General features: G+C 41.6%; 1 protein-coding gene and 1 long non-coding RNA gene across 2 annotated transcripts; both read left to right on the top strand.

Annotated features, from left to right (window-relative positions):
* Positions 1-46: 46 nt before the first annotated feature.
* LOC112079452 (paired box protein Pax-6-like) lies at positions 47-4982 on the top strand (the record flags this gene model as incomplete). The annotated part of the gene is made up of 5 exons (XM_024145404.2): positions 47-129; positions 263-413; positions 808-920; positions 1295-1429; positions 2977-4982. Coding segments are annotated over 5 exons (593 nt in total), but the record flags the coding sequence as incomplete, so codon positions are not given.
* LOC139027188 (uncharacterized) lies at positions 1440-2851 on the top strand. Its single transcript, XR_011479251.1, has 2 exons — positions 1440-2623; positions 2681-2851. It is a non-coding gene; the product is annotated as an uncharacterized lncRNA (long non-coding RNA).
* Positions 4983-11647: the final 6665 nt, after the last annotated feature.

Genomic DNA, 11647 nt, shown 5'->3' with positions numbered 1-11647 from the left:
ATGTTCATAGCCTATACTAAAGATACGTTTTCATATCGTATTCCAGAATTTGAAAGGACTCATTATCCTGACGTTTTCGCGAGGGAAAGACTGGCAGCTAAAATAGATCTGCCTGAAGCAAGAATACAGGTGAGCGGACACATTTTGAAATATGCATTGCACTGCATTCCATTAACATTTTGCTGCTTGGTCTGAAAAAGACACACAAGAATCCATGAAGAGCCTACATACGCGACTAATGTATGATTGACCTGTTGTGCAGGTSTGGTTCTCAAACAGAAGAGCGAAGTGGAGGCGGGAGGAGAAGCTCCGGAACCAGCGTCGTCAGGCCAGCAACTCCTCCAGTCACATCCCCATCAGCAGCAGCTTCAGCACCAGCGTCTATCAGCCCATGCCTCAGCCCACCACACCGGGTAAGCACGACATTCATATAACATTCCATCCATCCACAGTGGGTCACTGGTCAACATTAGGAAGATTTCAGTAGGCCCACCACTCATTTCAACGTCAGACAGCTTAATTATAGACTAACATAGGTATAAGGGATATTTTTATTTGATATAAAGTTGAGTTGAATAATAACTCATCATATGCTTCAAATGACAGTTGATTAAATAATTTTTGCTGATATAGGCTACTTTCAATGGTTCATTGGTTAATCATGCATGTAAGCAGTGAAAAACAAAACCCCCTGAGCTACCTGTCAAGGAGGGCGTGGCTTTACTCACACTATGCTCCCTGTCTGCCATCACTGAATGTATGAACCGTAACCCATTTGAACCAAACATTTCTCCCCTTCTTCCTCAGTGTCCTTCACATCTGGGTCTATGTTGGGCAGACCTGACACGGCCCTCACCAACACGTACAGCGCCCTGCCTCCCATGCCCAGCTTCACCATGGCCAACAACCTGCCTATGCAAGTAAGTCGACAACCAGGTACTAACTAACCCTGACCCTGTTCTGTCTGCGTTAACTGTGTCAACAAATGTCTAGGTTGTGCTCTCGTCTGAAATGTGMAAATASTACAGTTACAATTGTATTTCAAAAGCCAAATACCATTATCGCCAAGCTAGTTGTAATCAACCTTCGTAGGTATAATGATTCTGTTCTCTTCTAATMCTAAAAACAGCTTGAGGAGAAATCAAACTGTAGTCAGAAACATTTCTAAATGCCTAAAGGAATATAACAGCCTGCATCCCTAGCTGGGCATTGCTGTAAGGACTGACTGCTGAGCTGAAGAGGGTATATAGTTGGCTAAGCTAATATATTAAACGTTATTCTCTCCTATCTATAGCCCAGCCAGACCTATTCCTGCATGCTGCCTACCAGTCCGTCTGTGAATGGGCGGAGCTACGACACATATACGCCCCCTCATATGCAGGCACATATGAACAGCCAATCAATGATCACTCTGGTACCACCTCAACAGGTAGGCAGAAAGTCCATTGTTCCGAAACACGTTTGGCCATTAGCGAAAATGAAAATCACGTTTAATCTCTTAGCTAACTAACCATCTGCCACCGACCTTTAAATAGGGGAGGCTGCATAGCCATACACACATTCTCTTTCTTAATTCATGCTCTACATTTCCCCATAATCCACCATTTTCTTTTTTCTCTTTGATCAGACTACAGACACATACTGTACCTCTACGTTACACACCATTTTCTCTCTCCTGACATTCTAATCTTAGTGCATGAACGCACCCCATTCCATTCCAGCTCAACGGCAATATGTCATTTGAACCACGCTAGACGGAGGTTTTAGTTCCAACCCATTACGTTGCTGTGGAGGGCCATATATACTGGTCATAGTCATGAGGGGTTAATGGACCATTGACACATTTCCTCTAAGCTAAATCGCTAATTCATTTGATTAATTTCTGTTGTACTCTCTGCGAGGCCTCAATCAATCTAGCTAACTTATACTGATGTCCTGAAGTGTTAAACAATGTGATTCATAAAGCTACTGTTCTGTGTGCTAAACTTCTTATCGCTGAATTCAAAGGCTTAGTCCTCTGTGCTTAAAGGCCCAGTGCAGTCAAAAATGTGATTTACTGTGTTTTTATATATATTTCCACACTATGTTGGTATAAACTGTGAAATTGGGAAATTATGACAATGTCCTTTTCGTGTAAGAACTGCTTGAAAAGACGGCCTGAAATTTCAGCCTGTTCTGGTGGGATGGAGTTTTGGCCTGGTGACATCACCAGGTGGTCAATTAGTTAATAGACCAATAAGAAAGACAGTTCCAAACCTCTCTGCCAATAACAGCTAGTTTTCAGTCCCAGACAGTCCTAGATAAATGATTGCTTGAGAAATTGCTATTTTTGTTTATTTTTGAACATTGTAATTGAAAACAATCCCAGTAAAGTACTTCATTGTTACACAGAAAATGATTTGATATTGAGATAAAATTACTGCATTGTTCCTTTAAGCTTTCTAATGACCTATCCTCTATGGCTGTGCGCTCTGTAGTAAAGCATTCTCAACCTCGGATGCTATGTGCTACGGGACTTACCTCTCAATGTCCTATTTGGCGTAGGTTCATCTCTCAACATGATGGTCATTTCTCAGGCTAAAGAAATGTTGAACTCAAGCTCTCTTTACCAAACACAGTACATGTACATAGACACTGGGCCATTTGGACTGAACTCATCTCTCTTACCAAACACAGTAAGTACAGAGACACTGGGCCATTTGGACTGAACTCAAGCTCTCTTTAGCAAACACAGTACAGTACAGAGACACTGGGCCATTTGGACTGAAACTCAAGCTCTCTTTAGCAAACCAGTACAGTACAGAGACACTGGGCCATTTGGACTGAACTCAAGCTCTCTTAGCAACACAGTACAGTACCAGTACAGAGACACTGGGCCATTTGGACTGAACTCAAGCTCTCTTTAGCAAACACAGTACAGTACAGAGACACTGGGCCATTTGGACTGATATGTGTCTCTCTTCCCTCTCTCCTCAGGACTCATCTCTCCTGGAGTGTCTGTCCCTGTCCAAGTCCCAGGCGGCGAGCCTGACATGTCTCAGTACTGGTCAAGACTACAATAGAGAGAAGAGCTACTTCACCCTGTAACCGCTCACCCACCGCCCTCCGCTGGGAGCTCACACACACACGGAGAGAAGTGGAGGAGAGAGAGAGACTCTGGGAGTGCCCTAGGACTACAGGGTGTGGTTGTTTCCACTGGGACAGTGTGTTGTTCTGTAGCTCTTGGCACATATGAGGACTGGGGAGAACAACRATGGGAAGAGAGGGGGAAGAAGACAAAATGTGGACCTCTGTAAAGTGCCCGGTGTTTAACATTTTCATGGAACAAAAACTTCWTTTTTTTTCTCACTTTCCAAGTAATTGTTTCTTTTTTTCTGTCTGTCTCTTGTGTTTGTATATGGCCGTGTGTATGTTATGATGAAAAACCCAGATCAAGTACTGATAGATGGACTGCTAGAAAACCATGTTGGTCTCATGTTTGTTTTTGGGGTAAAGGAGAACCCAAGAGATTTCTGCCATGACTATTTTTTGATCTGCTTACATCGAGACTTTCTACCAGACTTTGCACGGTCTGTGGACTCATACGAAACTGTTGCATATCACCCGAGAGGAGAGCTGTGGGGAACAGACTCAGTGTGTTTATTAAACCTATTTATTGGTCATACTCCTTCAAAATGGACGTCAGCAGAGGAGGACCTCCTGTCAATCCACCCACCTCAGCCTTTTGGGTCGGACTCCTGCAATATCACATGAACTGTATAGGCCTGGGGATTTAACTGTGGTCACAGACAACCACATTATCACATGAATTGTACTGGCCTGAATTGTACAGACAACCACCACTAACAGTTTGCAAAGACAGTGGGACATTCAAGACTTGTTCATGGACTTCTGCTGTGGTGGATGGATTGATTCTAGGTTCAAGACTTGTTCATGGACTTCTGCTGTGGTGGATGGATTGATTCTAGGTTTCAAGACTTGTTCATGGACTCTGCTGTGGTGGAAGGATTGATTAACGGTCCAAGTGAAGAGCTATAAATGCAGAGGAGCTGAGTAAAACAGTTGAATCGCTAAATGGTAGACTGTGTCTTCGATATAATCCAATTTGTTCATGCTGAAGTTAAGTATGTCTTCCCTAGAAATCTAAAGATTTCTACAATAAAAGTACATTTACATTTTTATCCCCCCAAGAATATTCTATAAATGTTTTCTACACATTTTCATGCATCATAAAAATACATTTCTTTAGGTCAGGTACAATTAGTCTCTTAGGTATAGTTGTATTATAGTGTCCTATGTGTCAAATCATTTTGTGCAACTAGAAATATTTCATTCCTATAATTATGATTAAACATGCTTGACAAAGTTTGAAACATAAGTGTTTGGCAGTTGTTTACAAGTACATATCAATTTAATCATTGTTGATTGTAAAACAGACCAAAGCCTTTGTATTTCATCTATTACACAATGTTTTTGTTGTTGAAGATATTAGTCTTGTGTTGCATCATTTTGTAAACATGTGATGTTCTATTACAGTGACCCAGAGTATGTTTGACTGCGGACTAATCCAGCAGTCTTATTTATAATTGAAGACAATGGGTGACTGCAGACAATCCAGCAGTCTTATTTATAATTGAAGACCATGGGTGACTGCGGACAAACTTGAGCAGTCTTATTTATAATTGAAGACCATGGGTGACTGCGGACTAATCCAGCAGTCTTATTTATAATTGAAGACCATGGGTGGCGTTTTCTAGCGTCGTCTGTCATGCTTTTTTGAGTTCTGCGTTGTTTTTCAAATATGTGTACATAGAACGTGGACACGTATACAGGGTCTACGTCTGAGAAATGCTTCTGAGATGAAACGTCTAAACTGTCTCTTAAATATTTCAATTTAATTTGATTTAAAATGGAGCTTTCTAAATGTATTTTGTGAAAACTATAAAAAAAASTATTTTGTACAGTAAATATAGTGAAAGCTTTTTCCGTGTTATTAATTCTTTAGCCAACATCAAATACGATGCACCAGGTGAGAATAGCTACACAGCGTATTACCACAGCCCATTTTGAATGGTACAAAGCGTATTTGTTGTACAACTCAACTACAAATGAGTTGATAGAGAATTTCCATACAAACAAACCAAAGTGGAGCCAGTTCCAACCTGATATGTCTTCCAAACAGCCAAGCCCGATCCTATGTGRTGCACGGCCCTCACCGGCTCCACACAGAACACACAGTTTAACAACACGCAACAATGGAAAAGGTCACTCAATTCACCACCACTGCCCCTTGTTTTGGTAGAGTTGCAACAATGGAGGGGGAAAAAAGAGGGTTACAGAGAGGGAGAGAGGGAGGAAAAAATAGGAATACTCAGAGTGAGGCAGAGGAGAGATTGTGTGGCAGAATGAGTTATTTTGCTTCACTTGCTGCCACAGCAGGGGGTTGTGTGTGTCTGTGTGTTGAGAGGGMTGTGAATAGCTGGAGGGGGAGGGGGACCTGGAGAGAGCTAGGTCAGGTATCACCTCTGAGTTATTGTTGGGTTGTGTTTGTTCTAACACTAACAGGACATGCAGGTGTTCTATTTGTCGCAGAAAATTAAACTTGTGTATTCAAGTTTTAAAAGGCTTTTCAAGTTTGTAATTTCCACTGTAAAATGTCAGACTTGATTTACCCTTACGTAAAATGTATCAAYCCATACAAAAATGTCCATTCATTTTAATCCACATAATTATTCACATTTCCTGTTACTGCAGGGTTATTTCCCTGCTGTGAGAAACTGTTAAAGAAAAGAAAATACTGTTTTTATTGTCACTTACACTCGGTAGGTGCAGTGAAATGTGTTGTTTTACAGGGTCAGCCATAGTTTAGACAGTGCCCCTGGAACAAATTAGGGTTAAGTGCCTTGCTCAAGGGCACATGGCAGTTTTCACCTTGTCGGCTCAGGTATTCAAACTAACAACCTTTCTGTTACTGGCCTATCGCTCTAACCGCCTACCTGCTGCAGATCTGTACATTACACACCACATCAGTGGCTTCAGAACAAACTCTTGTTGAAGACCAATAGAAGCAAATGAAGGTAATGTTAATAGCAGAGGTTTAGGGGAAGGGGAGACAATTCAAACCATTGTTCAGGTCTTTAATGCAAAACTATTAACACAATACGTTTGTCCTCTTCAACACAAGGCTGGAGCAGAGATGTCGTGAGGAGGGAGACAGAACAGTTTAGGCAGCTGCATTGCACAGAGAAAGAACATCAATATTTACTAGGCGATGAGAGAGAAGCAGGCAAGAGGGATGAGGGATTTGAGCGATACAGGTACAATAACATGCAAAAAGAAAAAAAGCATAAATTATAAAACAGCCACATGGTACATGCAAGAGCGTGAGTCGCCATTTCAAACAGCCAAGTCAGATTAAAATTTAATTGGCCACATACACATATTTAGCAGATGTATTGGCCACATACAACTATGTAGCAATGTTATTGGCCACATACACATATTAGCAGGAGGATTGGTTAATTTTTGGGCCAAATACACTATAGCGATTATGCTCACTATAGCAGACTGTGTATTGGCCACATACACATATTTACAGACAGTTATTGGCCACTACACATATTTACAGATGTTATTGGCCACAATACACATATTTAGCAGACTGTTTATTGGCCACATACACCATATTTAGCAGATGTTATTTGGCCACATACAACATATCTAGCAGATGTTATTGATCACCATACACATATTTAGCAGATGTTATGATCACATACACCATATTTAGCAGATGTTTATTGGCCACATTACACATATCTAGCAGATGTTATTGATCACATTACACATATCTAGCAGATGTTATTGATCACATACACATATTAGCAGATGTTATTGATCACATAACACTATTAGCATGATGTTATTGATCACATACACATATTTAAGCAGAATGTTTATTGGATTCACATACAACATTATTTAGCAGATGTTATTGGTCACATACACATATTTAGCAGGATGTTATTGATCAATTACACATATTTAGCAGATGTTATGCCACATACACATACTTTAGCAGATGTTATTGGTCACATACACTATTTAACAGATTTATTTGATCACATACACATTATTAACAGATGTTATTGGGCCACATACACATATTTAGCAGATGTTATTTGGTCACATACACATATTTACAGATGTTATGGGCGCCACATACACATATTTAGGCAGATGTTATGATCACATACACATTATCTAGCAGACGTTATTGCGGAGAGTAGGAAATCTTGTCAGATGATAGCAAGTGATAAAAAATCTACCATTGTTTCTCTGCCATCTTTGGTCCTTCTATTGGTTTGAGCATGACACAACTATCATGGCTTGTTTTGTGTTTGAGTTGGTCTGCACACCCACAACGGCAAACATAAGCAGACTCTCACCCATCAGAGGTGGTTCAATCCGGAATCAGTCACTTATCAATGGAGCAGTAACCACTCAGACTTAAGGACTCTGCTCTCTCTGAAAGGCAGACGTCTCTGCAGCGTGTTCTGTACAGTATCCTAGGGCATAAAAGCATCCACTGGTTTTCCCATCACTATCGAAATATAGGAACACCATATTAATATTCTAATTAATGAGCACCTAGCATATGCATTCTCATTTAGCACAATTTCATTCATCCCCCTATTGAGCCTCCTGCATGCTCCATGAGCACAATTTAATTTAACCCCCTATGAAGCCTCCTAGCATATCCAGCAGGCACCCAATTATCATTAAACCCACTATGAGCCTCCTGTATATCCTGCAAGGCACCATATAAAAATTTAACCCCTATTGTGAGCCTCTGGTATATCCTGGCAGCACCATAATTAAGCAACCCTATGAGCTACCTACAATATCCAGCAGACCATATAATTAAACCCCCTATTGAGCCTCCTACATATCCAGCTAAGCACCATATTCATTTTAACCCCCTATGAGCCTCCACATATCCAGCAGCACCATATCATTTAACCCCCTTATGCAGCCTTCTGGTATATCCAGGCAGCACCATATAATTAACCCCCTATGAAGCCTGCTGTATATCCAGCAGCACCATATAATTTAACCCCTATGAGCCTTCTACATATCCGCTAGCACCATATATTAAACCCCTATGAGGCCTCTGGTATATCCAGACAGCACCATATCATTTAACCACTATGAGCCTCTGGTATGTCCAGCAGCACCATATAATTTAACCCACTATTGAGACGGTATATCCAGCGCACCATATAATTAACCCCTATTGAGCCTCCTACATATCCAGCACACCATATAATTTTAACCCCCTATGAGCCTCCTACATATCCAGCAAGCACCATATCATTTAACCCCCTATAGCACTCCTACATATCCAGCAGCACCATATAATTTAACCCCTATGAGCCATCCTTACATATCCGGCAGCACCATATCATTTAACCCCCTATGAGCCTCCTACATATCCAGCAGCACCATATAATTTAAACCCAAGTATGAGCGCTGTATATCCAGCAGCACCATATTATTTAACCCCCTATGAAGCTCCTACATAGCCTGCAGCACCATATAATTAAAAACCCCCTATGAAAGGGGGGGGCCCTTCTTGTATATCCAGCAGCACCCATATAATAAACCCCCCTATGAGCCTCTGGTATATCCAGCCAGCACCTATAATTAAACCCCCTAATGAGCCTCCAAAAGTTACCCTGCCCAAAGTTATTCAACAGAGAAGGAACAGAAGAGGGACCGGTTGTCAACCAACACTTGTTGCTAGTAGGACTAGAGGATGGACGAGAGGTATTTGTCGCAGATTCTGGGGGCACACCATGTGACATGTTAACACCACTGAAGTGAGAAAAGAGAAAAAGAAAAGCTGTCTCGACCAATAAGATGACAGGGAGGAGGAGATTCCAAGGAGGTGATTGCGAAGAGCACAATTTTACCGTTTGAGAAAGATACTGTGTGAACAAAGAGTTTGGACGACCTTGAAATGGAACCAACCACAACGTAGTAGAAATAAGGCGTTACCACGTTCAAACAAGATTATTCTTGTTTCATTAGAAACTCCACCCAATAGGAGATACCAGGTAACATTACACGTCAGCTAGATTTCATAATTAACTTAGATTTCCAGGCAATTAGATCACCTTATATTTATCACCTTATATTTATCACCTTATATTTATCACCTGTATATTTATCACCTTATATTTCATACCATATATTTTACGCCTTAATTTCATACGCACCTTATTTTAACAGGCACCTTACATTGCCTTCCTATGGCCTATTTATGCGCTTACCTCCCTAATCTTACTACATTTGCACACACTTCCACATAGAATTTTCTATTTTGATATTGACTGTATGCTTTGTTTATTCCATGTGTTAACTTTGTGTTGTGTTATGTGTCGGGCACTGCTTGCTTTATCTTCAGGGTACGACAGTTTGTAAATGAGAACTTGTTCTCAACTGGCTACCTGGTGTTACCTTGATATTTCCCATTTGGTCTTCCACAAGTCCAGAGGGCACAGTTGAATTATTGTGTTATATTACTCGCTGTCAACAATTGGCCACAAAAATCTTCCTCTATCCATCTTTTTCTTAAATGTTTGATGCTTGCCTGACCGTCTAGCTTTCATTTGGGTGATCATTAGTGAAGCTGGACACAATCCAGAATCTGTGTGACTGTAGGTCCATGAATCATTCCTACACACTTTCCATTTTGGTTGCTAGTCATTTTAAGAGTAGTTAGTCTCACCCCGGGATTACAGTACAGGAACACAGTCATGTGGAACTTTAGTAGCGGCACCTGGATAGAGACACTGTAGTTACTTCACACAGAGAACATAGTTGCGTGCATTAAAGTAAATGTATGCAGGCAGAGCCAGACGAAATCAGCCCCCCCCTCCCCCCCCCTCCATAAGAGATTTACGTAAAACCCCTAGGATGCATAATGCAGGGCTCACCATTTCTACCATTACAATACAATTTCCCCTGGAGTTCAAAATAAGCGTTTGTCGTCACTGGAAATATGAGCTGGGACAACATGTGTTGCATGTTTACAAGACAGACCCAAACAACAAGCTGCGTGTAATATTTTAGACTACTTGCAATAGAAGGCCTCCGGGTTCCATTGCCTACTATCGATAGCCTCTCAAAAGACTTCACATCTACCAAAATCTCTTTTACCAAACCACTTCAGAGGCCATGCACTCACTATTTATTGTGTCACAAAATCTCTGACCACCTCGTATGAAGTCATAGCTTGATTCTTAAAGAATGACCTATGACCTGACACCAGTAAATGTGAATTGGCTTGGGTGAAAATGCACATGCCGCCACGCACACAACACACACACACACACCACACACACACACACACACACACACACACACCACACACACACACACACACACACACACACACACACACACACACACACAACACAACACACACAACACACACACACACACACCACCCTCATTAAGCCAAACATCCAACAACGCAGAAGAACACAGTGACAGTTTATATTTTACATGCTGTATATCAGTCTTTTTCCATCACCATCGGACCCATTTGGTTTTGGTCTGCTGTCATAGCAGAGCCGCCCATCCAGAAAACAGACCTGATGAGCTGGAAGCCTGCGCCCCATCCAACATTATGACTCCTGTGCCCTACACAGATTTAGGATAGCTTATCCCTTCCAATTGCTTCACTCAACCATAATAGGGAACAAGCAGAAGAAATAAGATTGTGAGAATATCCTCTTAGATAGAAAACGACCAAAAGTCCTCCCAATAAGCCAGAAAAAGGTTGACAAACATGGAGTATGGATTTGTAAACATTTATCAAGCTTATCAAAAAAAACACTATTTCAAGATGCCTTTTATTGAATGGTGAAATAGCAGGATGGTGATAGCAGGATGGTGTAAATAGCAGGATGGTGAAAATAGCAGAAAGGTGTGTTTCATTACAGATATCCCGTTGAAATGATCCCCCACCTCCTCTCTCCTGAGACAGGCCCAGTCACCAACAAGATGACAGAGTACATAGAGGATTGGATGAGTGTCGCGCCTCCTACTTCAATAACAGTCGCGCTACACAATAGCTTTACTAAAAATCAAATGTCAAAGTGTCCTGAGTAAGGAGGGCAGAAGGAAGAGTGCTAGTAAAGGAAGGAGGGTGCTAGTAAAGGAAGGAGGTGCTAGTAAAGGAAGGAGGAGTCTAGTAAGAGACAGGAGGGTGTAGTAGAGGAGGAGGGGTGCTAGTAAAGGAAGGAGGTGCTAGTAAGAGGAAGGAGGGTGCTAGTAAAGGAAGGAGGGTGCTAGAAAGGAGAGGAGGGTGCTAGTAAAGAAGGCCCCAGGAGGCGCTGGCTAAAGGAAGGGAGGGTGCATAGTAAAAGGAGGAGGGTGCTTAGTAAAGGAAGGAGGTCGCTAGTAAAGGAAGAGGGTGCTAGTAGAGGGAAGGGACGGTGCTAGTAAAGGAAGGAGTGCTAGGGAAAGGAAGGAGGGGTTGCTAGTAAAGGAAGGAGTGCTGTAAAGGAAGGAGGGTTGCTAGTAAGGAGGAGGGTGCTAGTTAAAGGAGGAGGGTGCTAGTAAAGGAAGGAGGGTGCTA

This window comes from Salvelinus sp. IW2-2015, unplaced genomic scaffold (assembly GCF_002910315.2).
Source record: "Salvelinus sp. IW2-2015 unplaced genomic scaffold, ASM291031v2 Un_scaffold8031, whole genome shotgun sequence".
Lineage (NCBI taxonomy): Eukaryota > Metazoa > Chordata > Actinopteri > Salmoniformes > Salmonidae > Salvelinus > Salvelinus sp. IW2-2015.
This window is presented reverse-complemented; position numbering and strand designations above follow the sequence as displayed.